Raw genomic sequence first — 27,501 nt, 5'->3', positions numbered from 1 at the left:
TCAGCAGGACTTGTTATTAATAGCCCTACAAAATATCACATTACTTATCACCTCTGTTTACCTCCAAAGTTCATCATTTAGTTTTGTGCTTCATAAACCTGAGAGGTCACTGAGTGCTCCTGGGAGAGACATTAACTCAGTGACACCAACCTGCCCAGGGATTCCCTCCAGAAGTACTAAGCAAGCTGCAAAGTGGTTTCATTTTGACTAGAAAAGAGGAACAACAAAACCTGTTTTCAGAACATTCACCAGTAGAAATATGCTTTAAATGGCCGAAGCCTTTGCCCACAGAAGTTTTTGTCCAAATCCACACTTCTGATGCTCAGATGCAGTGCCCTGAATCTCTTCCAGTTCTCCATCATTACTTACATTACTTAACACAAGCTAATTGTTTACAGGGGAACCATACAGGGAACATCATGAAAGCACCTTATGTAACTGCAGTTATGAGAACATGAAAGAAATCATCCCACGCAGTAAAAGAGATTGAAGATGCCTCCGTCTCCTAAGCACACATTTGCCCATTAACACTATCTAATAAATCCACACTTCCTCCTACTCTTTCCCAGGGGCACAGGACAAAGAAGGGCCAGTGCTGTGTCCTGGGGACACTCACCGACCCTCAATCCTTTCCTTGCTCCTTGTGATAAAGCAGTCACCTGTGAACCATGGCAAGCTTGGTCTGGGTACCTATAATTAAGAAATGCCAATCTGTACTTGTGGTGTCTTGTCTGCTTCCTATGTGGGATACAGTGCTATTCTTCAGCTCTTGAGATCCTAATAGAAGTCTGCTCTGTTGTGCCTTCTTGGAGTTGTCCTTTTCCATGACCCCTAAGTAGCAAACAAGCTGTTATCTATATTCAGGATAATCCTGATAATAAGGCCCTCCAGTCACACACATACAGGGGAGAGAATAACAGTACTTTCATAATAGTTATGCCCTCAGTTAACTTTAAAGCACTGGGAAAAGGAATTATTGTCTACCCCGTACTTTATGCTGACAGACTGTCAATGACAAGAAAGGACTGTCTGGGAATATGAAGGTTGTGGGCAGCTTTGAATGCAGCAACCACGAGATAGTGGAGTTCAGGATCTTACATGGAAGAAACAAGGCAATAAGTGGAATTGCAATCCTAGACTTCAGGAGAGCCAACTTTGACATCTTCAAGGACCTACTTGCAGGTATCCCATGGGTTACAGCATTGGAAGGTAAGGGGGTCCAAGAGAATTGGTTAATATTCCAGTACCAAAAGTTTGTTTAGAAAAGGCTCTTGAGAAACAAAGGTTGCAATGCATGGCTTGACAATTGACCACATTCTTTAATTATTTGTCTACAGGTTTTAAATAAACACCTCAGCTGTGATATAAGATCACGGTGAAGGTAAAAGCTGTGAAAAGCAAACAGAGTTAGATATTTTAATTTTTAATGAGAAGCAAGAAAAAACGATGCCAACACTGGATGACATTTTAGAGCACATCGGAGAATTTGACAGGTTCCAGAAACAAACCTTCTTCGCCCTGTGTTTGCTTTCTGCTGCCTTCACTCCAGTCTATGTGGGGGTCGTCTTCTTCGGGTTCACCCCCGAGCACCGCTGCTTCAGCCCTGGCGTGGCGGAGCTGAGCCAGCGCTGTGGCTGGAGCCTGGCGGAGCAGCTGAACCACACCGTTCCCGAGTGGGGCAGCCATGGGGCCGCCTACAGCAGCCGCTGCAGCAGGTATGAGGTGGACTGGAACGCAACGGCTGTCAGCTGCACCGACCCCCTTGGAAGCCTTGTGGGCAACCGGAGCTCTGTCCCACTTGGCCCCTGCCAAGATGGGTGGGTCTACGACTACCCTGGCACCTCCATAGTGACTGAGGTAAGGAACAGTTTGTCCAACAATATCTGCCTCACCTGCAGTCCTTAAACTTACCTGGGGTAGAAAGTGGGGTTAAAACAAAATTTTCAGGCTGAATTCTAGTAACATTTGAATTGATATTTTCATAATAGTTTTTAAAAAGAAAAAGGCAGTGCATTCATTGATTTACCAAAGACTCCTCTCCAACTTTCACAAAAGCTACATTTGGCCACGTTCCTGGCTTCTCCCAGCTCCTGCAAACCATATTGCTGAGCCAAGGCTGGGAAAACTCACTACCCCACAATGCCGTCTGAAGGCAAAGCACAGCCATAGAAAGCTCCATGGATGGAGATCCTTGCTCACAGCCCCTGCACACAAATTGCCCCGCTGGCCTAGCGGTAACCCCACCACCTCCTACACACTGCGCTGGTTTCACACAGTGAGATAATACATGGCTAGGAGTAGTCCTTGGCATCTGAGAAGGAAACCATGCTCCAAGCATCTTCTAAATTTCAAGCAAATATGGGAGAGGAGAAGGTGACATTTCTCTGAGCTTTTTTATTTTTCCATTCAAAGATTCTCTGCCTCTGTCATTCTGTTCTTTGTCATTCTGTTCTTCTGTCATTGTGTAATTATTTTCCAGGGCATAACTTTTCTGTAAAGTCTGGAAAATCTGGATGAGATGTATTGCAGATGTTGGCTTTAAGAGATTACGTATTTTATTTTTCAGAGCCTGTTTCTTAGTTGTTTTTTTTCATTTCACTCTTTTCTATTCCAAGTTGCTTCCTTCCATTACCCCTCCTTGAAAAAACATGGTTTGAGTTGAATGTTCCCATTCTTCTGTGACTGTCCGTGCAGTTTAACCTGGTGTGTGAGGACTCCTGGAAGCTGGACCTCTTTCAGTCATCTGTGAACATTGGGTTCTTTATTGGCTCCGTGATAATCGGCTACATAGCAGATAGGTATGTAACATGTACAAAGGTATGAGATGAACTGTTTCTTTCAGCCCTCTGCTTCCTCCATGTCACTGAACAACATTCATGACTCAAAGGGGAAATAAATGTGCCAAAAACTTGTTTCAGAAGGCCCATGTATCTCTTAAAAGTGAATGGATCGTGGTTCCTAAGCCCTGGCTGCTGTGATCCAGGAATCCGTGCAAATGTCACAGTGTTCACTCTTTCAATGGTTTTGTGTGGAATTTGCATATTCACAAGCGAAGAGGTTTTTTTTCTTCAACAGTGGCAATCTGTAATATGAGCTCAGAGTTTTAAATGAAATTTTATCTCACTCACCAACAGCTATTTGCCCATCTCATAATAAATTTGTTTCATGTTAGTTTTAACACTATCCAGATGGCTGTAAATCAGCTTTAAAATAGGAATGTTTTTCCCAGATGAAGAAAAAATTAAATCCTAAATCTTCTCTTGTCCCTCTCTCTCTCAGCTGGCTCTGTACAAAGCTGGGATTTCATTATTATTAGGATCTCATTATCTTTCACCTCCTCTTTACTATCATAAAAGTCAGTGTGCCACATATCTGCTCACATTTTTTTTAGGTTACACTCAAAACAAACATGCTTTGTAGCTGATTTTCCCATGCTTCTTGTTTTCTTTTTTTTTTTTCTTTTTTCCCTAGTATAATGATAAGAGAGGCTGAAATTGGAATTTGGAAGAGGTGAAGTTAATAGGAGATGAACGGTCCTACAAAGGCTTCCTTCCATAGAATCAGCCAGTTTTCCAGTGTACTTGAAAGCATTCCATCCTTTTTACATTTCAGTAATGATGTACAGCTTATGGAAGTAAAGGAGGAGATATGTAGCAGCCTAGGTATGATAGGACATGAAAAAGCAATGAGCAGATCCCACAGCTATCAGGGGAGCAACTGTTCAAATTACCCTTCAAACACAGAGATGAACTAAGCAAAAATGACTAGCAAAAGAATTTCTTGACAACATATGGTTAGGTGAACCGGCAGAACCAAGGATCACAGTCCCAGAGCAAATTATATCTGATATGCTCTTTCTGTTTAAAAACACTAAATAATCAGGCAAATTATAAGACCTGAGAGTCAGGTATCATTGCTGTTAAGATAATGCAAGTACATGTCATAACACTGAGTATTTTTCTGCTGCTGTATTTACTGACACCCTCTCCCCATTTTCTATGGTCTTAAACGGTGCAAGCCTTGAGGAGCAAAGCAAGATCTCGTATCCAGGTGCTTAGGACAAAAAACAACTCCAGAAGCCTAAAATTTAGTAGACAGAGAAAAAAAGGTCTATGAATTCTGTGTTTCCTGAATTTGAAACATCTATCCTCTATCAGGAGTGCATACAGAGTGCGCTGTTTTTTCCACACATTAGGTGCCTGAAATCTGCTGTACTCTTGAGAACGTTTTAGGTGCTTCAGGGGAGATTTCATCAGCTCTTCCCAAATGCGCCTCTCTCAGAGGGATTAGACCGACTCATTCACTTGACTGGGCTCTGGGCACATTTCCAAGCACTGGTGTCTTGGAAAGGGCACTCCTGTTTCCTTAGACAGCAGACAAGGTCAGTGCTAAGATTCAGTGTTTGCACCTTTGTCATTTATTGCCAGGCCTCTAAGAAAAGGCCATCTCAGGAGAGGACATCCATCTCTTGTGGTCTGACAAGCTCCTCATGGGCTGGTCTTTGAAACAGTCAAAAAATATCAGTATGTCAGACTCATGAAAGAAAGAAAGAAAGTATGAGAGATCTGATCAGCTGCTTATTGTGGAGAACAGAAGACATTTATTTTGGCTGGCATTTATTATAATGCTGTTTTTGCCAGTGCACACTAACTAATTTAATGGCTTTTATAAATCGAACTTCTAACTGAATATATGTCTCTGTCAGCTAGAGAACAAATGCCTTTCTAGTGCTCAAGTACGCTTGTTTCTTTTGGAAACATTCTATTTCTGACTATGTACCGGTGAGTCACAGTGAATGACAAATAACAGGAATACCCAAGACCCCCTTCTAGAAGAGCTTAGCAGACAGAAAGATTAAATGAGAAAACAGGTAAAGAAAACAGTAACCAAATACGATCTACATTAAAAAAAATATTGCAGCTTTGAAAGATAGGATGAAGGGCCTCAGTAGAGCATTTATTGAACTCATTTACTAAGTCATTAACCAGAAGTGGTGACCTGATGACACAGGATGAGGGAGTTCCCTGAGCTTCTATTGAATGAAAAATGCTGTGAAGGGAATAGCAGATCCAGACTCCTACTCAGAACGAGTAGAGAAAAGGGCGACAGGGAACATCCAGTCTCTTCATACCCTTTGGTCTGCCACCTCACCCTGTGTGTGCAGCAGGTGAGCATAGTGGCAGGGGAGCTTGGCCAAAGCCAAGCTTTCTTTCTGCCCAAGCACCATGGTACCTCTTGGTATCTGTCACCAGCTAATGCAAATGGGAAAAGCACCAGAGCTCAGGAATAGAACAAAACAACATGGCTCCTACATTCCTCCCGCTTTTCAGGTCCTTTCTGTGGTCCCTCCATTTCCAAACATATGTCAGAAGAGGTATAGTCCCTCTTCCTTCTATTAACTCTTGCTTCTGGATTTGGCCACTGTACACACCATCAGCCTGACTGACTCTTCAGGCTGCTGTGGTAGTGGCAATGCTAAGCAAACACAGCAACAACTTGTACAACTTCCACCTCAGCTCTTCTCCACAGGTCTGTGCCCCACAGGGTGGGAAAGTAGATGAGAGGAAAAGACCAGGGAAGTGGAGAGGTCAGCTCCTTAAACACACCACAGGGTAGATGATCAAAAACTTAGTATTCAGGTCAGGACTCAGGATACTAATAAAGCTTTACATTCCTTGTACCTGAGAAAACACTTGGAACAAAATCTGAAAGAGGAAAGCAACCTTTGTTTCATAGAATCATAGAATGGCTTGGGTTGGAAGGGACCTTAAGAATCATCAAGCTCCAACTCCCCTGCCGCATGTAACCTCTATGGAAGTTGGTGGCCCTGAATGGGTTTGTTTCAATGGGTTACTCATGAGGAATCTTTGCCATTCAGCTGGAATTTTGTGCAGCTGCAAGCTGAGCCTTTTTTCCTCTCTTTTCTTCTTCTTTCCCTCTGCAGGTTTGGTCGCAAGCTCTGCCTCTTGATCACAGTCCTCATCAATTCTGTCTCAGGGGTTCTCGTGGCCTTCGCACCCAGCTACACGTGGACAGTGATCTTTCGGTTGATCCAGGGGCTGGTCAGCAAGGGGGGCTGGCTGACAGGCTACGTCCTGAGTTACGGCACCTTGCAGTTCCTCTCACCGGGCAGGAAACCCGAGTTAGCAGCAGGGCTGGCCACTGCTGGTGCCCTGTGGGGATCTGTGGAGACAGGGACAGCCGTGCTATTTACTACACAACTGCACTTTGTTGCTTTAAACCGTCTGTGAGTCAAGCTGTGTTTTCTTTTGTGAGCTGCCTGTCTGAGGGTTTACAGGCCTACAGACTTTGTTATCAATCAACATTTTATTCCTGGAAATCTTGCACCAACTTGTACACATACATAGAATAATTAGGAGGCAGCTCTAGACACTAAGGAGCATTTGTATCCGAAGTGACACGTCAAATGAGAGGGCAAAGTCTGGGGGCAAGAACTGAAAATGCTGCAAAGACATTCAATGCTTTTCCAGGAAAGGCAGCAGCAAGCAGCACTGCAGGAGATAACATTTGTGTTTCACAAACCTTGTGCCAAAATGGCTTTGCTGTGTCAGGAGCCAGCAGATGCCAGCAGGCTGCTGGTGTTGCAAGCTAGTCTTGGTTAGGTGGAATGAGAGATAGAGAGCTGTATTTGCCCTTGTTTTGGGTGAGGCCTGACAGTCCTGTTAGAGGGGCCAAGCCCCTAGCTGACTGATGGAGACTTCTGCAAAGCTGAGTCATGCTACACAGTCAGCCACAGCTGCAGCCACACTATCAGTTGCTTCTAAGCACAGCAAACCACATCTTGTAGACAGTCAGAAAAGTGGCACCAGTTGTCTCCTGTGCCGAGGCTGCAGCTGTACACCAGGCCAATTCTGCTTCCCCAACTAAACCCGTGTCATCACATGATGCCATAAGGTCCCTGTGCCTCACACAACATTATCTTTGTAGCTGCAGAATTTGTTGGCTTAAGCTTCCGGAGGACAGTGGGCATCATCTACCAACTTGCCTTCACTGTGGGACTCCTCATCCTCACTGCCGTGGCTTATGTGCTCCCACGCTGGAGATGGCTTCAGCTTGCTGTCACCCTGCCCAATTTCTTCTTCCTACTCTACCACTGGTAAGTTCCTGTTTCCAGTGTCGCCACTCCCAGCATCCCTAAATCAAAAAGATAATCCAGTGGACTACACCTGGGAGTCCAAGTTTCTTTGAAGAGGTCAGAACTGGACTTCCGAAACAACATCAGATCAGATCTTCTGTTTTTCTTTCATTTGGTTCCCCCTGCCCAGGAGTTCATAGTTTATTCCAAGCCATCTAGGAGCAAGGAACAAACTGTAACATGCGCAGTTGCCTTTTCCTGTCCCTTAAGTGTCATGCTTGTATGCACCGCAGGTGTCTGCCCGAGTCCCCCAGGTGGCTAATAACTCAGAAGCAAAATGACAAAGCTATGGAAGTTATTAAGCGCATTGCCAAGAGAAACAAGAAGCAGCTACCTTCCTCCTTCCAGGTGACTGTACTGCATTTACTGAGTGTATGCAAAGCTCAGGCAAGCAAAGCTACAATGTTAGGATTACTGTGGGTTTAGATTTGGGAGCAGCTTGGTGACCTGCAGTTCCCTAACATACAACAAGTGGCTTTTCTTTGCCTGCCTAGGACTCTAAAAACCATGTTTGAGAAAAGAGGCTTGCAAAAATAGCCAACAGACAAGAAACATTCTTCCTTTAATTAGTACCAATCAACATGCGGTAAACTCACCCAATTTCATGACTGAGCAATCCAAGACATCCTCATTCATTTTTTAATCTACCACTTCACGTCATGCAACAGCCTCATAAATATGGCTGCACAGACATGGGAACTGTCTACACACATTTTCATATTTTCTTTCCCCAAAAACCTTGGAGAAGTTATTTTGCTTTCATAACTGATAAATCAAAACTAATATCTTCCCATAAATTCAGGGAAAAATATTCCTTGGTTACTCTTGCCTGCTAACTCTAATTTTTTATCCTTCTCTCACTTGTGCTTCCAGAACCTCAAATCTGAAGATGAAGATGGAGAAAAGCTGAAACCTTCATATCTGGACCTGGTCAGAACACCTCAGATAAGAAAGCACACATTCATTTTGATGTACAGTTGGTAAGGGAATACTTTTGCAACCTACGTGGAGGAATTGTATTCAATTCCTTAAAATGTCGTGGTTGGACCAGCTATGAATCTGAGTCCTTTACGTAAGCTCTCTCTCAAAGAGTTTGATTTCATCTGCCTGTTCTTTGCATAGGTTCACAAGCTCCGTCCTCTACCAAGGGCTCATCATGCACATGGGACTAGCTAGTGGGAACATTTACCTGGATTTCCTCTATTCTGCTCTTGTTGAGTTCCCAGCTGCCTTCATCCTCTTGTTAACAGTGGATCGCATTGGCCGCCGCTACCCATGGGCTGTGGCAAATGTGATGACGGGTGGTGCCTGCCTTGTTACAGCATTCGTCCCAGACAGTGAGTCATTCAAATCTCCTCAGTCAATGAAATCTCTCCACATCTCCATGTTATTGTTCTGGAAAATTGAAAGTAATCTTTGCAAACCTAGCCCACGTCAGTATTGTGATCCAATGAACACAAATGCCATAGAAGCCTATGTATGCCCGGTATCACCATTTACACCAGATAATGAGAGGTTTGAGGAAGGTCAATTACATTTTCAAAATAGCACCAAATAAGATGGCAAGTCTGCCTGTGCTAGACCACAAGAAATGCCCTGTTATTCTTTAATTTTGGTGTGGCTTAGAATTTGGATGCTCCGTTCTGGGTGTTCATCCTCCAAAGTCCATCTTTTCTGTTTCTAAAAAGTTAAAATGTGGTGACACACACACTTAAACACCATCTGGATACATTGCTTCCTGCAGTGTAGGATGTTGAGCAACCACAGTGAAAGGCACTTGGCTTTTATTCAGCTGAACATTCTCTACAAGGCCGGAGTCTCAAGGAAACGTCCCACGAGAGCCACTGACTGGAACATCTTTCCTTTCTTTTTATGGAGCATAGTTAGACTGAAACCACAGAAATAATAGTGCCAAACAGCTATCAGTTCACAGCAGAACAAGGACAGAAAACAGAAAATGTAATGGAAAAATAATAATAGGCAAAAAAAAACAAAGCATTCAGACAATAGATATTTCACACACAGCTGGGGATTGCAGGGATACAGAGGGGACTGATGTGCTTTTCCAAAGCAGCACTGGTGCAGGAGGCTTCCAGCTGCTGCCCACAGCTGCAATTGCCAGCCATGTGCAGCAGCAGCAGTCTGCTCAGCTCTAGAGGAGCTCTGCAGCAGTAGTTATCAGCAGCTGTCAGTCTGCATTCCTCATTGGGGTAAATAAGGGAGAGAGTCCATGCTGCACATGCGCTAGTAGCTGAAACAGCTGAAACCACCATCCGAAGTCAGATTGGGATCTAAGAACCCATGGGGCATGCAGCAGTATCCTGGACTGGCACCCACTGCTGGGCTGGAATATTCATTCATTTGCAGCAGATGTCTCTACCTTCAGGTCTGAAAGCGATCACAGAGCATATACCAAGAGAGAGGGGTGACAGCACCAGCTTGTCCCTGCCAGAAAGCCATCAGACATCTCTGTGCAAAAGTGCAGAGTACCTTGCAAATTAGCAAATTTTGGCAACCAGAAAAGCAGCTGTGAACTGCTTAGTTTTATTGCATGGAGGAAATAGCATTTTTGCATAAGCTTTCGGTTAATACACCAAAATACCCAATTTACTTAGCATCATCATTTTCTCTCTGTGACAGCCTCAAACCTCTGTTATTTACTTGAATCAAGACAATCACATCATAAATTATTTGAAGAATGAAAGACAACACAATCATGCTCAGAGCTCATGACAGTTCATTACAGTGAAGTTCTTCTTTTCTTAAATTAAATCATTAATGCTGTTCTGTGTTAACAGCAGAAAAAAAATGGTTTTGTATTTCAACCTCAATATACACAATGTCTTCACAGCTCTCTACTGGCTTAAAATGACCGCAGCGTGCCTGGGCAGGATGGGAATTACCATGTGCTATGAAATGGTTTGTTTGGTAAATCCTGAGCTGTATCCAACTTCTCTCAGGTAAGCATACCTCCTTCTGTTAGATTTAAGCAGTGAGTATGGTTATGCACTTGAGGCTGTCGTAAAGAGTCACCATTTAAACCGCAGAAATGTCTGTCATGGAAGAAAAAGAGGACCTGTCAAATAGCAGAAATGTCATTTAAAATTGAAAGCCCACCAGTAAGCTGTGCTTATCACTGTGAGGAGCAGCAGAGAAGATTCCCTGTGAGGAGAAAATACAGTGCTGCTTTTCTAAGCCCGGCACTAAGGCAGGAGTCCCTAATGGGATATGTAAGGAACTTTTTCAGATAGCCTTCACATATCCCTCTTTGAGGGCAGTTTGGTGAGCTTGGAGTCAAATGATCATTAACACCTCTAACCCATGATAGGACTGCCATCATATTCTCCCTCATCACCTCTTTCACATTGCAGTATTCCTCACAGAACTCACAACCTGTGCTTTTCTATGTTCACACTGATAAGACTTTTCTCAGTTCCTGCCTTGCTGTCTCCACAGCTTGTTCCTCTGCCCATCAGCTGCAATACCCACTGCAGGGTGCTGGCCCCTCTCTTCTACCCTACTCCAGCCATGGGTGGCAGCAGGGGGTTTCACAGCCCTCCCTGCTGTATGGGGCACTCCTATGCAGAGCTCCTGACGTGGGCCAGTGTCTGTCTCTTCCAGGAACCTAGGGGTGCTGATCTGCTCATCCATGTGTGACATCGGTGGAATCATGACTCCCTTCATCGTGTACAGACTAGCGGAGCTCTGGCACGAGCTGCCCTTGGTTCTCTTTGGTAAGAGAGCTAGGAGGTGGTTAGATGGCCTCAGCCTAGATGAGTGATTTTGGTGACCTATTTCCCCACTGTTAAAAAAAAAAATGCTAAGAGAAATGAACATATGCATATCAGATCTAGGTTAAGTTTCTCCCATCTGGCTGTTGGGAATTGAGCTGAATACACTCCCTTAGTCCTTTCAACAAAGGGAATCTCGTGTTTTGGGAGCAGCTCTCTCAAGCTTTGACTTGCTCTTACTGAACCTTCCCATGGTAAAAAGGTCTTTGGGTTTAGTGCTACACATTTTCAATGTAGTCAAGGGACTAGAGGTCAGCACAGGCTGGCCTTTCTTCTCCTGCATCTCTTGCATACACTTCAGGGGCCTAGCCCTTCAGTGATCCTACTGTCATTTAGGATCAATGCTCCTGCACATATTCATTCTGGTATGCCCAGCTGCACCTTCTATCCTGCATGTGGTCATAACAGGGTCCAAAACTAAACAGAAGGCAAAATAGGCAGGATAGGCTGATAGTACCCTTTCTTTCACATCTTAATTATAGCCCAAAGTAGGAATGGCAGCTAGCTAGCATCACCCCCATCACATCCCAGCAGAACAAGTAGAGCAAAAATCTGTTTCCTTTGCACTGCATGCACAAAGCAAGGGAGCCAGATTGCTTGAGGACCTATGGACCAGGCCAGTGTTCCAGGCCTCCTATGCCTCTCAGAGATGTTTGCAATCACTGTTCAATCATAAGCTGTGTCTCAGTTAGAATTAACGAGAAATTTGGAATAAGCTGAGGCCTGATCCCTGCATTGCCTTTGTGGGCCCTATTCTTGTTTTCTCTCTGCAGCTGGGATTGCTTTTGTTGGTGGTGGCTTGGTGTTGCTCCTACCTGAGACGAAGGGAAAAACTCTGCCTGAGACCATTGAAGATGCTGAAAACATGCACAGGTATGGTGCTTCAAGCACAAGCCCCACAGATCAGAGCAGTTTTCCTTCATGGCATCAAAGCCCTCTTGTTGCCATTCATCACCAAGTCCAGTTGGGAACCTGACACTTTCTGGCCAGGCCAGGTTCTGAGTGCAACACAGCGCAGGACAGGAGAGGAAGAAGTCTCTTGAAGGAAGTGCATACAGGCAAATACACACCCAGAAGTTACTGTAGAAACCACCTAGAATAACAGCTTTAACAGTAGGAAATGACAAAGTTACTAATGCAACCGCTAACATGATTTTCAGACATCCATGCAGCTGCAGTCAGCCTACAGAAATTCTTCAAATTACTTCTTTTCTTGCTGTTCTCTCAAATAATTTGATCTCATTTGAAAAACTGCCAGCGATGGGAGAGTTGTTAAATTTAGTCTCCAGTGAATTTAAGCAGATGGGTTATTTAGTGGATAATGTTCTTTGCCACACCAGAGCATCATCTGTCTTTCCCTTATTCCTTCTGCAGACAAGAAAGAAGCAAGGAAAACACAATTTATCTTCAAATTCTGACTTCAGAAGCCGTACCCAAGTAAGGCTCCACTTTTATTCCAAACCTGCTTTCACTGGGCAGCAATGGAGGGGCCAGCACAACAGCCCCCACCCAGCACTGAGGAAAGGACCATGGACACATAGCCCACCCTTTTCCAGCTTGCTCTCCCACTACCACGAGCCACAGCCATGGCAGTTGACTCCATGGATTTCCTATTCAGGCTCTCACAGACCATCTTCCACTGAATTTCTCTATTCATCTTCTCAGTACTTTCACATTTCCCCGGACATTTGACAACAGTGACTTTTACAGCCCAGGCAGGACACTCATGAAGTAATGCTTTTTTCACACTTGCAGCTCATTTCTATAGCAAGCAAGAATGTATCTGTAGTTCCAACCCACCTCCACACTGCACTAATTTTACATGAAAGAAAGCATGTAGATAGTGGCTGATTTATGTCACTGCCCATATATACCCCTGAAAATCTCAGTGCCCGATGCTGAGCAGGCTCAGCTCCTACCACTTTATAGCAAACACCTCTGCAGAGCACGCTTAGGGAGTCCATGAGTATCCACTAGAACTTCCCACTTAGTTCTCCAGAAAAGGTGGAATAAACCTGGTGAGGGGGAAGTCTAGTTCCAGACCAGTTTTTAAGCTTTGGCACCCCAGAATTCGATTAGCTATGAGACAAGCTGGAAAATTAAAAGGAAGGGAAGAAAGAGCTGCAGGCAGATGAGCCTTAGGCCATGATGTTCTGAGTGCTACTGCCCTATCTTGTGGGATCAGTGATGGAACAAGGAGACAAAGTCTCATCGCATACATCCACTGGGAGCAGCACAAGCAATAATACACCACAGCACTCTGTACAATAAAGTCCTGTTGTTCTAATATGTCTTGCTTTCCTAATGCTGTAGATTGGGCTTTTTGCATGGCCAGGCTCCAAAATATCTATGAGTGATATGAATTAAGGAAAAGAAGAGGCGCAAAGGATCTAGCTTTCTACGTAGACTTCTATTTATAACATGCTGAAATATAACAACCATAGGTTGAATGTCCTCTTCTCTAGCCCTTCGGAATTTCATAAAGTGGTTCACATCACATTCAGCAGCTTTTATTTTGATTTGCCTCCTGACTAGCCCCACTTCTTGGATCCCCTCACCCTATTTTTTGTACAAGGTTTTTGACAGGTTTCAAATCAGTATACTACAATAAAAACAACTGTTCTGACAGACTTCTTTTGGTATCAAGCTGAGACCTTGGCAATCACAGCAGGAGAGCAGCTCCATAGACACACCCAATTGCATCTTCACAGCCCCTCAACCAAACTCAAGGCTAAATTGTTCACTGCTGACCCTGCAATAAATGTTAATTTTGCAACTGCCTGGGCCAGTGTCATCTGAAGGCCATGCTCAGCAAGACAAAATACTTCCCTACCATCAAGACCCACACAGCAAGACTGAACATTAACTGCTGCTCAAACCTGGTGAAAGCAAAGGTAAAGACACCACACTGACAACCAAGCAGTCGTCCTGGAGCAATTGGACACTGCCGGTGAGTCTAGCAGTATTTTTACTCAGCTGAGTGCCCTGTCTCCACAGATGACCATTAAGCAGCATCAGTATCCTTACCAGAAACCAGCGCTCTCCAACATTGTTAGGGGCCAGCAAGGCAAAAAACAGTGACGGAAAATTACAATACCTCATGTCTGTTCTCCCCTGAAACTGCAAGATGTAAAGGTTGCTCAGTGGGGTAGAAAAGGAAAAGCAGAACATGATCAGGAGAGATGAGCAATTACTGCAGTGCTACCACAGAGAGCAGAAAGGGGAACAAGGCACAAAGAAAGGCAAACCCAATTCTGAAACAGCTGCAAATCATGAAAGGTGCTGAACTGTCCCTAACAGATCCAACTTTGCTCCTAATGCTCCCTGAGGCAGAGGGCTACTTGACAAGCCTCAGCTCAGAAACTCTGCCCTATGTAATAAAATTAGATAAGGTTTGTTCTCATCTCAGTTCTACGACAGAGGCACATCTCTGTTACGTTACGCTACCCATGCGAGACAGTTAAGTCAGATTGTTTATAAATCTGAGGTTTATAAAGTTCATTTGGAATGGACTCCACAATCCCCAAGTTAAAAATCTGCCCCATGTTGAGATCGACACAGTTTGAGTGAAAATTTTCCAGCCCTAAAACATTTCTATTATAGAGTACAGAGAGGGAACAAGCTATGCAGCACCAGGGACAATCACATCAGAAAATCTCAAACATTCAAATGAAAGGATAGACAGAAAAAAAAGGGAAGGATGGAGTATAGTATTCTTATCAGTGGAGACTTTCAAGATGCAATTGTGCAGCATGCTAGATAATTTCTTCTAGGCTCCCTTTTCCAATAAAAGGTTGGACCTGATGATTTCCCAGAGGCTACTTCTTGCTTGGGTTGTTCTGTTATTCTATGAACAAAGGGAAGCAAGACAGAAGAGAGTATTCATTCTAATTTTATTTTTTTACAGTAGTGCTCTAAAGCAGATTGCCCAGAAAGTTATGCCTTCTTCAATCATGGGCTACTTCTGATGCTTGGACGTGGAGATAGATCTTTTTGTCCTTTGGAGTGCTTCGCCTGCAAGAACATCAAAATGTGAGCAGCAACCAGCAAGAAATGCATTCAGCTAGCACCTGATTTCAGGTTCTTCATTTGCTCTGCCTCTTCCCCAGAGAAAACAAGCAGTTAATTCTGAAGTCCTCTAGGGTTGCTCTGGCTCCTCGGGAGATACCAATGCTTCACTTACCATATAAAGTAGCTGTTATTAACGCTGCACTTTGTTCCACAAAAATCAGCCAATTTCTTAAAGCACAAATTACAGTTATAGTAGGGTTGCAGCCTTTTTAAGATACCAGCCAAGTTATTCACAGACCAGTAAAAGTATCTGTGGTGCTTGTTTTCAAATGCCTAGATGAACACTAAAGCAGAGTCCAAACTCTCCTAGAATGAAGCCTAGGAGCCAGCTATGGAAACTTCTTGGAAGCATAGGAGGCAGCAAAGTAACAAATGGGCTTCCCCAAGGAGTTCTGTTGTACGTTTTGTACAATTTCAAGTGAAACCTGCCAGCCTAACTCACCTGTGAAAGTTTTCAACATCTTCAACGGTCTCAGGCAAAACTCTTCCTTTAGTTTCAGGCAGAAACAACACCAATCCACCCGCAATCAAACCAAGAACAGCTTCAAATCAAAGAAACGCACAAAGAGCTTGTTATCATATACATTACTTTCTGCTGCCTGGCATAAAGGACTTACAAGTGGTATTTTATTTTGTTGGGGTTTTTTTGTTTGTTTTTGGGTTGTTTTTTTTTTTTTTTTTTTTTTGAAGAAAATGAACACATAAGGCTTGATATGCAAGACCAGCACACCATCTATGGAGGATCTGGCAGCTACATGGAAAGAGCAAGGAGTCAAGTTCAGTTGTGAGTTACACACTGAGCTGGGTGGGGTAATGATGACTGGACTGACATCTGTAAAGAGGGAAAAATCCTTTTGATAGCCTGAGCATAAATCAGAAAATGGATGCTGTTTACATAACAAGCTTTAGAAAATACATACCAAACATATTAATTCCTGCACAATGTGTTTAACTTGCTCACTGATAGTTTCATTTACCCACTTTATACATGTTTTATGTCTATATTTTGAATCTACTAAGCACTCTCCCAAATGTTCTGTCAATTAAGAACTGCATATTGCCATTCAAGACATTTTTCTTGAAACAATGTTCTTCTGATCCAAAGATTCAGAGAACACAGACCTTGACCTGAAAAGTTCAGGTCACTATTTTGCAAGTGCTCATCTTGCATTTATTTACTAATCTCTTTCCAAACAGGTGGAGAAGAGCCAGTTAACAGTGTTAGAAAAGCTGAAGTATAACAACTATGCTTGTACTCCATTAAAAAAAGATGAGGGAAGGGGGAAATTCTGACTTTGGCTCCAGGACTGAGGAAGCACACCTCATAGAAGAGCAACAATTTATCAGATTTAAATACAGCAAAACAAAACCAAAACCCATTTCATCTCATCAGAATGTTGGAACGTTGCTCAGCATTTCACCATCTATCCAGCCTGTATTCATCTCCGGCTTCTTTTAAAACGCAGGGAACAATGACACAATTACAACATTGCAGGTACAAATGCCCAGGCAAGTCCCAGGATGCTACAAACTGAAGGTTACAGCACATACAAATGTGAAAACGCACCTGCTGAATTTGGAGCTACTGTCTCAGCTGTTTCTCCCTCTCTTTGAAATCTGGACCCCATTACTGCACCCCAGAAGCAGCTGGTGAGGAAGTTATGTGGCACTTACTGAAGACTATCAGTGGCAACTCATGCCAGATTTCCACCAGCCTGTAGACGATGAATGGGACAGCAATTCCACCAACATCACACAAGGCAGAGCAGACCATCACACCAAGGTTCCTGGTTTGACAGCAAAGGGATCATATTAGCAAGCACTGCAAATGGAAGAGGACAGGGCACAACTCTGACTTCGCACAAAGCATGTGGCTTCACAAGCCACGAAATACCAAAATAGTGTGCAAAGCTCTAGTTTTCCAAAGGTGGGCACATCCATGAGTTACTTAGACTTAAGTACTGCAAGCATGAAAAGCTTAGCAAATAGCAGCAGTATAGTACACTTGTATTATCACAGTGTAAGAAATTCCCCAAGGTTAAACATAGAAGAAAATCAGGCTCAAAGTGTCTGAGGGGAGTCTCCAAGCACTTACTATGCAAAACCATTAGCTTCACCTCTTAAATGACTTAGCACAAGGGGCATCAAATAATGCTTTCGTTTGGTATGTACCATTAATAAAAGTTCAACTATCTTCTACTATGTTAATTGTGGATATAGAAATGAGATTAAGAGTCTCCAGTGAAGAAAGGAGGATTGAGATTCTCTGGTCAGTTCAGACACCTTCCCTGCATGCAATGGCCAATGGTCACTCAGGGGAAAGAATTTTTGAGAACTTTACTCCCAAGCTTTAGTTACCTGCAGTGCACATAGCTACTTCTAAGCTATGTACCCCACAGTCCAATAGGAAAAAAAAATAAATCCATTCTTCAGGTCAAAAGCTCAAGTTCACATATTCTCCATAGCAACAGCCATGCTGGACACATCCATTTGCATGTAATTTTGACTCAAATTAAATACAAATTAACCAGTATGCGAGACTTCAGATTCATTGCCTGCCCTGGTTCTGTCCACTTTTCCCTTTATTTCATCTGCATGAATTTTCATTTGCTTGAACCACGTTGGTTTTCTTTATTAATCAATGTTTTACAGCACTTTTCTTCCACTCTACTTAACGTTGGGCAATAATGATATATGTTTGAAAGTATTTGGGGATTACTTATTTTAGCATAAAACGTAAAATACACACTGGCTTCAACTATTTGTTTGCTGGTCCAACAGCAGAAAGATACACTTACCTGATGTACGTTGGATATAACTCAGTGTTTACAAAGCAAACCATTTCAAAAGCTATCGTGATTCCCATTCGCCCAAGGCAAGCAGCAATTAATTTCAGCCAATGTAGGTCTGCAGGTAAAATGCATTCAATACATTTAAATTATCCCTGTGATTTAGCAGGGATTGGTTAATACCACTGCTATTTTAGCTAGACCTCTGATCCCCTATCACGTGATGTTTTTTAAAGAGCTCTCTTGTGTGAATCAGGAAATGAAAACAGTCAACACCACATGAGCTGTGGCACAACACAAGGGACCCAGATGCTTTGAGATTTATTATTAGCAGTGCTACAAAATCTGTTTATTTCACTGAGGAGCAGCTGAGATCCCTAGGTTTGCTCAACCCAGAGAAGAGGAGGCTAAAGGGAGGGCTCATGGTGCCCCTGCAGCTCCTTGTAGAGGGAGCAGAGGTGCAACACTGAGCTCTGCTCTCCGTTACAGCAACAGGACCAGAAAGAGCTGCATCAGGGGAGTGTCAGGTAGGAGGTTAGGGAAAGGTTCTTCAGCAGGAGTACCAGGGCATGGAACAGACTCCCCAGGACAGTGGTCACAGCCCCAACCTGCTGGAGTTCAAGAAGCTTTTGGACAATGTGCTCAGATATACATATGGTTTGAGTTTTGTGTGTTTCTGTGTGGAGCCAGGATTTGGACTCTGTGATCCTTGTGGGTCCCTTCCAACTTGGAATATTCTATGATTCTGTAGAGCAAGGAGCACCACTGAAAGTTGGGAGGGCAGCACCCACTGGTGGACATGCATTTGCAGCCCTTCAGGGCTGTAACTCTTTAAGAAGGGAGACAGAATCGGGTGCTGATCCTAGGAGGAAGTTCAGGGACTGGAAGCCTCACCCAGCTGACTCACCCTCAGGGATCAGGGCTGTGGCAAGGCAGGCAGCCCCAGCCACGAGGTTTGCTGTAGCCCATGGGTAGCGACGGCCAATACGATCAATAGTGACGATAATGATGAAGGCAGCTGGAAACTCAACGAGAGCAGAATAGAGAAAATCCAGATAAATGTTTCCACCCATTAGTCCCATGTGCATGATGAGCCCTTGGTAGAGGATGGAGCTTGTGAACCTAGGCAAAGAAGAACGTCCCAGCTTTGTTAGTCAGAAGCTCACATTCTATCCTCCTAGAGCATTCATACCCAGAGCTTCAAAATGACTCACCAACATTATCTTCTTACCAGTTGTACATCAAAATGAATGTGTTTTTTCTCATCTGCGGTGTCCTGACAAGGTCAATGAGTGAAGGACTCTGCTTCCCACTATCTTCATCTTCGAATTTAATATCCTATGGAAAAGCCAGCACAGTGTTTGTAGGAGCTGAGCACTTACTACAAGCCTTGGTCTGGCAGATACAGTCTGAGGCACTATGACCAATCACAACAACAACAGCCCCTGGGGGAGAGGGAGTACTGATCCTATCTCCCCATGCAGAAGGCCATATCTGGGCAAAGTTCCCTAAAACTCCCCCAAGGCTTAACATTGGTCCCGTCTAGCATTCTCTAGCTTATTTCTGCAGGAAAATAATGGGTTTTTTGCTTAGCTATAAGACTTATGCTGTCTCATCTCCCTCATTAGTACAATAGTGCTCATTACCTCTCTAACCACAAGACTAGACTTTCCAATATTCAAAGTACAATAAGCTTCCACTGGAAGGAACTGATAGAAGTTACTAGCGGGGTTCTTGTTTTTATGTGTATAAGCAAATACCAAGCTCACCTCAAAATGGGAAGGCATCTTTTTCCGATTTTTTTTAGCTATATCACTGACAATTTTCTTAGCTTTGTCAGTTTTTCCCTGAGATATCAGCCATCTGGGAGACTCTGGAAGGCACCTAACAACACATGAGTTAATGCTGTTATACTAAAATGCAACATGCATGCAGTGTTCCTACCTGCTAGACTGAGGAGAGAATATTTTGGGTTGACTAAAGACAGTTATAGGTTTGTTGTTTGTTTCATACTTGTTTTCTCTCAGGAAGAATACAGCATCTGCTGCTAAAAGGGGAAGAGCAGCAGCAATGGCTTTAGTCAGAGATCAGGTTTACTAACGAGAAATTGGGGCTGGGCTTTGAGTTAAAGCAGCATCAGCATTTTGCTCAGCCTGTTGACCACCAACTGGCTCCTCACAGGGAGCCATCATTCACCTTTGCCTTCACAAGACAAAAGAGTGAGTAAGCTAAAGCTGGCTTACCATTCACAAGAAAGGGGAAGGGAAAACGAAACAAAACATTCTATTAATCCTAACAACTCAGCCCATCTAGACAATTCACAACTTAGAATTTGGAAAATATTACTCATAAGGTAGGAGAGATCCAAAGTACAAATAAACTTGTGTCACCTTTTGGTTGGATCACAAACAGCTGTTTTTCCTTGTTGCTTAAAAGAACGTGTAAACCAACTTGTCGAATGTATCCATGTTTTCACAAGCTTTCAATTGCCATTTTTCAATGTAGGCTCTATTTATTTTCTTTTATGAAATATTTAATACATTATTAGATCACTCTTTCATTTTCAAAGTGATTTTTTTTTTTTTTAACAGAAGATGGGTGTGGTGCACAGGCTAAGATGCAACGAAACATTGGCTGCTGAGGGATCCTATTTTCCACCCCTTATTGCTGTGTACCTCCTCTTTACAATAACATGCGTCCACATCCAAAAAGCAGTGCCAAATCTCTCTCAGTATCAAATCTCGGGAGCAAAGATGCTGCTTTTAAGCTGATGGGCAAAGGCAACAGAAACAGTCTTACCAGTAGTAGAGCAATAAGAAGCAGCAGGGTAAGGTGACAGTGAGCTGCAGCCACCGCCAGTAAGGGACTGCATAAGCTATGGCATCGAACACCAGGAGCCCCACTGAGAAGGCTGCCTGGTAGAGGATCCCCACCGTTCTCCTGTACTGCGGGCCAACAACTTCCGTCACTGCAGAGACAGAATGACAGCTCCACCAACCCCATGCAGTGCAAAATGCATAAAGATTTCGCTGCAAAACCAAACGCTAACGTACATTTTACCTCCAACCCAGTAAAAGCATATTTTTTTTTATTTTTCCAAGCGCACATTTTCAGCCCCTATCTCAACCCAAGCATGCAAAAATGCTCATACCATGGGATGGCATACAGATTTCCCCACCCTGAAGGCTTCATCATCTATCTGCGTTTTGAACCACATTGTCACCATATAGGCCTAATAGGGTAAGTATTGCCAACACAGAGATGAAGTAAAAAAAAATTCATTTATGAATCCAGTAGCATCATTTCAAGAAAAATTATTAGAGAAAGAACAGAACGTCATCATTTAGCAGCTCAAGGAGCTCTTTGGTTTAGGGATGACAGATTAACTAATGTTGCTCAGGCAGAGGATGAATATAGATAGAGACACCTCTTTATCACACTTCAGGCTCCATAAAACTGAGTCAAAAGCAGCTGCAGGGTAGATGAGCCCAGAATAACAGACTAAGGAAGTTGCTCTGCTGTTGTACTCTTCATTGAGCACTCAGTATCAGCCCTCTGACAGCAGACAAGTTTACATGGGCTTTGCAGTTGATTCTACATGGCCTCTCTCACAAAGAGATTTCAAGGAAAATCTAGAAATAACAAGAGGTAATTGAGAGTTTTGGGCATTAGCATTTACATTTCTGCCACCATCACAGTTAACTGGATCACTTGGAGCCTTTCAGTAGGGCCACCTGCCATGCTAATCCAGACATAACTCAACTGGGCAGCACTTACATATTTCATTGTGATTTCTTCAGTGATTTCTTGGTGGAGTTTTGTGCCTTTTTTTTTTTTGGACAGGAGTCTGAACTCTACCAACGAGCAGCCAATGAAGTTCCGCACAGCTCCACCATGCACCAGAAGGTGGTCCTGAGCTGGTCCTGGCCCTGCTGCCATGCAGCTGCCAGCCAACATGCTGAGAGAAACACCAGCACAATGTGGCTCTTCCCATTACTTCACAGTGCCATGGGCCTTCACTCATGCAAGTGCACAGACACCCAAACAGCTTGTCTTTTCCTCAGCAAGTACATGCTGTTCCTCAGTTATTTTTAGGCTGCAAAGCCTCTGTTTGCCCTTTAGTACTCTTTGTATCACAACACTTACAGTTTTCCCTACCCTCTGCCTGCTTCTTTCATATCCTCTGTCATCACCCTATCTGCAACTGGGCTGCAGCAGGGCAGTTGCTGCTGAACGTGGGGCCACTGTCTTTCCCCTGCCAGCACTGACAGGAGAGGGCACAGTCTGCAGCAGGGGGCTGACCCACAACAAAAAGCCTGCCTTGAGGTAACAGAGTTCCTATGCCAACCCTTGATCTTTGAAGGCCACTGCCATTTGGAAGAAAAGAATCCCAAGTAGTCAGAGGGAGAAAAACTCTTGATGGTTTTCGTATGATTTCAAAAAACTTTAGGAGGTGTTTTTTTTTTTAAAAGAGGTCTTTAGTTCATAGTGTTTGCTTTGTGGGTTCCCCGCCCCCCCTTCATCTCTTTTGCAGCCCATCTTACTCCTGCAAGAAGGTTTAGACTCACCAAGGATGTAGCCTGCAGTCCAGCAGCCCTTGCTGACCAGCCCTTGCAAGAAGCGAAAGATCACAATCCACAGGTAGCTGGGCACAAACACCAGCAGGATCCCACAGACCACATTTGCAAGAATTGTGGTTAAAAGGCAAAACTTACGGCCAAACCTGGATTAGAAGATATTAAATGTAAAGCAAAACAATAGTCATGAAAACGTAGACAAATACAAACTATGTGCATTTTGAGGAAGAAAGAAAAACCACTTTGCTATAGAAGAGGTACACACTGACTTTTAGTCCATCACTCATTTATTTCCTTTTGCTTTTCAATTCCCTAGAAGTTTCTCAGAGGAAGTAAAACTTCCCACATGAGAGAGCAATGAAAGACCTATATTTGCATATGTTTGGACTGTGTTGCTTTCAAGTTCAGAACAATTACTTAGTTGTCTACTAAATAAAATAGGGTGAAAAATACGAACAGATTAATTTACGATTCTGATACATCTGCGCATACCAGAGTAGCAGATTTATATATTAGGAACTTAATCCTTTAAAAAAAAAATCTTATGTCTCTTGCTGTTGATGGGCTGTGGTTGTCATCTGGAGATGCTTGGAGCCCGCTTTGCCAACCATCTCCAGGCAGGAGGGAAAGGAGAGGGAAAAAATACCTTCAAATATCAGCATTTGCTTCTTTTCAGCCTCAGCTGCCTGAAAAAGGATGGCTCTGTACAGGATGTTGAAGATGCCAGGACTCACTGATTTCCAAACCAGCTGTATCTGTCTGGCAACCTCTGCATCTACTATTACAAAGTTTTTCAAAAGGAAAGATACTTCCAGGCTGTAGCCACACTGACTATGGCAGACAAAGCAATGGCTCCAAACAAGCACCTCCCGGCTTTGTTAACATCGTCAGGATTCCTGTGTGGCCCAGCAGGGAGGTTTGGGTTTGTCATCCACATCAACTCTGCAGGACTTGCACAAATCTTTTCTGCTCCGTAACATTTGTACAAAATACCAGGGACAGTTTGTTCACTTTAAGGCAAAGTACTCTCTTCTGACCATGACTGAACAGCCAGTGGATGGCCTTATTTTGAAGGGAGCAGCAACTCACTAAACACTGATAAGGGAGGCCAGAGGGCTTTGCTGTCACTCCACACATACCTGTCTGCTATGTAGCCAATGTTGACAGAGCCAATAAAGAACCCAGCATTCACAGATGACTGAAAGAGGTCCAGTTTCCAGGAGTCTTCACACACCAGGTTAAACTAAAGGAACAACCACAGTTACAACCAAAACAGTGGAACCAGGAGCTTGCTCACATCCACAACTCCTTTGATTCATGTGAAGATGTAAACATGTTTCTGGGCCAATATTCATCTTATTGGCACCCCGGATACTCGCTAAGTATCCAAGACCAGAAACGAGATCATGCTCTTGGGCAGTATAAACATCTTCCTGATGCTCTATAAGGGCAAACGAGGCTTTTCTTCTGCCTGTATTTTTTACTTTTGAGCAAAGTGACATGCTTTACTTTGTGCTACCTTCTCTCTTTTGCTTGGCTAGCAGGCAGTACATAAGGAGCTTTAACAGTCACAGTCAAAAACAAGATACATTGCTAAAATGTAGACAGAAGCATGTGGCATATCAGATATTCTGTGGTGAAGGAAGTGACCCGAGGGCCTAGCCCTGCGCCACCTTTCAGAGAAAAGGGGAAACAGCTTTAGTCTGAGAGGACTGTGCAAATCCACACAGGCTGAGTTCTTTGGTGCCAGCTTATCTCAAGAGCCATCTGGAACTGGACAATCTCAGGAGATGACAGTGGGGCCATCCAGAGCATGCTCACTCAGGTCTTTGCAATAAGGATGCATTTATTGCAGTACTTCTTAGAATCATTGAATTATTTGGGTTAAAAGGGACCTTGAAGATCATCTAGTCTCAACTCCCTGCCATAAGCAGGGCTGCCGCTGACTAGATCAGGCTGCCCGGGACCCCATTGATTCTGGAGCTTGAATGCTGATGGTGAGACCTTATTGCTCTCTACAAGTACATAAAGGGAGATTGCAGTGAGGTGGGGAATCGGCTTCTTCTCTCGCATAACTAGCAATAGGACTAAAGGAAATGGCCTCACGTTGCTCCAGAGGAGATTCAAGTGGGAATTATGAAAAACTTCTCAAATTGAGTGGTCATGCACTGGCATGAGCTGCCCAGGGAGATGGTGGAGTCACCAACCCTGGAAGCATTCAAGGAACATTTAGACGCTGTATTAAAGGACATGGTTCAGCAGGGAAATATTGGTGGCAGGAGAGTGGTTGAATTGAATGATCTCGGAAGTCCTTTCCAACAGTAGAATCATGAAAAGAACTGTTGGCTTATCTCCTTATCTTGATGTCACACAGCCTCTGTGGCAAGAAATGGACTTAGAGCAAATGCTGTACCACAGGACTACAGATGCTGACATCACCCGAACACAAAATGGACCTGCCTTTGCATTCATGCTAGAAAGATCCATGAAGAGAGATCACACAAGTCAGTTCTTTTACCCACAAAAAATGTAATATGAAATCAAATTTCTCATCCCTGATAACTCTTATCATACCAAATACTTTAAAACCTGAAGTAGATTAAATAGCTTCAGTATCTTTGTTTACTCTCAGATGTTCTGAGAACGCAAAAAAGTCACTAGCTTTTCTGCTGCTTATTCCTGAACTAAGCTGTTTAATCGTGAGAGGCACTTTTCCCCACCCCCAGTCATTCAATCATATCCAAAACTAAAAACCAAACTCGAGACTTTCACATCTGAGCGTGGATCACAGAAAGCATGCAGTTTCTGAAAGGCACCTGCTGAGATCAGCCACTTCTGTTGAAGTATTGCAGGCTCTTGATTTCTTACACAGGTTGTTTACACACTTCCGCCAATAGGATTTCGTGTGGGACAGGAGTTTTGTTAAAAGGGACTTTATCTACCTCAGAGTTTATTTGCTGCTCAGCTGGAGATACCTTCTGAGCACAGCAGTGCAATACTTCAAAGCAAGGACAGAGCAAAGAGGATTTGCAGAGCATTCAGACAAGTCCACAAAGAGAGGAGATCCTCTCTTACAGGTAAGTGTCTGTCTCTCTAATACAGTTTAGGCTACGTCAACCAACTCCAGCACCCGTCAGCTTATCAGAAACAACACCGCAAGAGAAGACAGACACATGCTTTTACCTCAGTCACTATGGAGGTCCCGAGGTAGTCATAGACCCACCCATCTTGGCAGGGGCCAAGTGGGACAGAGCTCCAGTTGCCCACGAGGCTGCCAAGGGGGTCGGTGCAGCTGACAGCCGTTGCGTTCCAGTCCACCTCATACCTGCTGCAGCGGCTGCTGTAGGCGGCCCCATGGCTGCCCCACTCGGGAACGGTGTGGTTCAGCTGCTCCGCCAGGCTCCAGCCACAGCGCTGGCTCAGCTCCGCCACGCCAGGGCTGAAGCAGCGGTGCTCGGGGGTGAATCCGAAGAAGACGACCCCCACATAGACTGGAGTGAAGGCAGCAGAAAGCAAACACAGGACAAAGAAGGTTTGTTTCTGGAACCTGTCAAATTCTCCAATGTGCTCTAAAATGTCATCCAGTGTTGGCATTTTGGCATCAAAACCACCTCAAATCCTTATCACTCTGGTCTGCAACACTGACACGTTCAGTTGGCAGCAAAGCTATTTGAGTAACAAAACATTTGACCAAAAGTCAAGATTAACTCCATAAATTATTAAACGACATGTTGCAAGATTTTTTTAAGGTTTCATTTGAAATCAGACCTTAATTCACCCAGGCAGAATTTGCATTTAACCCCTACTGAGCGCACATATGGTTCCTTACCTCTCACAAAACATAAATAAACAGTGCTGTGGCTGTTCTGTATTCTTTTTTGTTGTTGACGCCGTTTGTTTGCTGGTTAGCCATTACTAACTTTCAAACATTAGCTGTTTGAATTAACCTTTGTTGATAACTTCCTCCTAATACAATGGTTAGAAATCTATTCTTGCAGAAGGGTAGGAAAAGCTCCAGTTCTTCCCATTGTGCATTAGGCCCACAAGAGCCGCCCACTGGCCCCCAAGAGCATGCGCAGCCTAGTATGAAACCTGCTCTGTGGATCAGCACTTTGCACACAGCTCCTCCTGTCTTCAGGCACATCCACTGGAGCCAGGTAACCAGACTTTTGCTCCTGCAGCCACCTAAAGTATTCCAAGGCCAGTGCAACATTGCCCACAGCTACTTCCAACCTGTGGCAGATGTCACCTCCCCAGCTGCTGTGCTCCAGCATGGAGACAGAGGGACGAGTGTGCAACACTCACCATGCTGACAGGAGGTACGTCTGCAGACAGTGAGGCCAAGCAAACAGAAATCAAAGCCTGCTGGAAATTGGGTGAAGTTGGAATCTGTTGGTGAAAGCTGTCGGACTGTTCCTAAAAACACTGCAGCAGCAGGTGAGAGGCCTCCTTCTGAAGGAGCAGCACTGTTGTCACCTAACACACAGCCATTAGCACCTAAGACTTGTTTGTACTCCTCTGGTCCCCAGTATTTTCATAGCCCTTCCTTCCTTATGTCTGAACAGCATATTCTGCTGGAAAAACAGCTTGGTGAAACAAGTCACTCATCTAGCAATGAGCATAACAGTTGGCCTACCTACAGTGCTTAGATAGCAAGCAAAAGTCCCAATACCAAACACCTCAGTCAGTGCTGTCAGCTATTTATTACTAAGAAAGTCTTATTGTTATACTTCACCTGGGGATGCTTATCTGAGCAGTATCCGTTCTGTATAAGCTTTATTATGCACAGTCAAAATAAAGCAACTATTTGGTGTTATACTAAGCCATTTCATGCAGCAGTTTACAGATCAAACAACTCAAACCTTGAGTATTTGGGGAGAAGCAACATTCTTCAACACATATTGAGGCAACACCTTCAATGATAACTGACTGCATTAAAAACATTGTCAAGCCTTTCATACCCCCAGATTAACTTAATGCTAACTATGAAAAAGACTACTTCTGTTTTAACAATGATAAAATGAAACTTCAGATAAACTCTTTTAGAGACTTCTCTGGTAACAGTGCAGGAAGAAAAATATCAGTCTGAGAAAGCCAGAATAGTGAGACTTACCTAT

General features: G+C 43.7%; 2 protein-coding genes across 3 annotated transcripts; one reads left to right on the top strand and one right to left on the bottom strand.

Annotated features, from left to right (window-relative positions):
- Window positions 1-1,446: 1,446 nt before the first annotated feature.
- On the top strand, window positions 1,447-12,507 carry LOC122158895 (solute carrier family 22 member 2-like). Its single transcript, XM_042815950.1, has 11 exons — window positions 1,447-1,857; window positions 2,695-2,798; window positions 5,945-6,099; window positions 6,949-7,117; window positions 7,390-7,504; window positions 8,030-8,136; window positions 8,279-8,493; window positions 10,008-10,116; window positions 10,778-10,890; window positions 11,721-11,820; window positions 12,322-12,507. The coding sequence occupies exons 1-11, from the start codon at window positions 1,447-1,449 to the stop codon at window positions 12,386-12,388; spliced, it is 1,665 nt and encodes a 554-aa protein (XP_042671884.1). The 3' UTR covers window positions 12,389-12,507.
- Window positions 9,984-26,127, bottom strand: LOC122158882 (solute carrier family 22 member 2-like). Of its 2 annotated transcripts, XM_042815930.1 has the most exons (11): window positions 25,568-26,117; window positions 23,524-23,627; window positions 22,376-22,530; window positions 20,607-20,775; window positions 19,577-19,691; window positions 19,039-19,145; window positions 18,715-18,929; window positions 17,817-17,925; window positions 16,693-16,805; window positions 15,461-15,560; window positions 14,824-14,961 (listed from the first exon to the last, which is right to left on the bottom strand). In XM_042815930.1, exons 1-11 carry the CDS (start codon window positions 25,976-25,978, stop codon window positions 14,895-14,897), a joined length of 1,665 nt encoding a protein of 554 aa, XP_042671864.1. In that variant the 5' UTR covers window positions 25,979-26,117; the 3' UTR covers window positions 14,824-14,894. The 2 variants fall into 2 exon arrangements, with proteins under 2 accessions (XP_042671872.1, XP_042671864.1); XM_042815938.1 differs by lacking the exons at window positions 14,824-14,961; window positions 15,461-15,560 and adding an exon at window positions 9,984-10,209 and having other exon boundaries at window positions 25,568-26,127.
- Window positions 26,128-27,501: the final 1,374 nt, after the last annotated feature.

Source organism: Centrocercus urophasianus, unplaced genomic scaffold, assembly GCF_019232065.1.
Source record: "Centrocercus urophasianus isolate 14NV4802_14NV808 unplaced genomic scaffold, USGS_Curo_1.0 seq_10, whole genome shotgun sequence".
NCBI classification, from domain to species: Eukaryota; Metazoa; Chordata; class Aves; order Galliformes; family Phasianidae; genus Centrocercus; species Centrocercus urophasianus.
The sequence above is the reverse complement of the archived record's forward strand: the minus strand, read 5'-3'. Positions and strand labels throughout refer to the sequence as shown.

Bases quoted from the DNA above. Each gene is read 5' to 3' on its own strand.
- LOC122158882 (XM_042815930.1), bottom strand. From the start codon at position 25,978: ATGCCAACACTGGATGACATTTTAGAGCACATTGGAGAATTTGACAGG. The intron at 19,146-19,576 runs GTGAGCTTGGTA...GCTTTTCCATAG, and splicing joins AGATGCCTTCCCATTTTGAG to GATATTAAATTCGAAGATGA. The intron at 18,930-19,038 runs GTAAGAAGATAA...TTCTTTGCCTAG, and splicing joins TTCATTTTGATGTACAACTG to GTTCACAAGCTCCATCCTCT.
- LOC122158895 (XM_042815950.1), top strand. From the start codon at position 1,447: ATGCCAACACTGGATGACATTTTAGAGCACATCGGAGAATTTGACAGG. The intron at 1,858-2,694 runs GTAAGGAACAGT...CTGTCCGTGCAG, and splicing joins GCACCTCCATAGTGACTGAG to TTTAACCTGGTGTGTGAGGA. The intron at 2,799-5,944 runs GTATGTAACATG...TTCCCTCTGCAG, and splicing joins ATCGGCTACATAGCAGATAG to GTTTGGTCGCAAGCTCTGCC.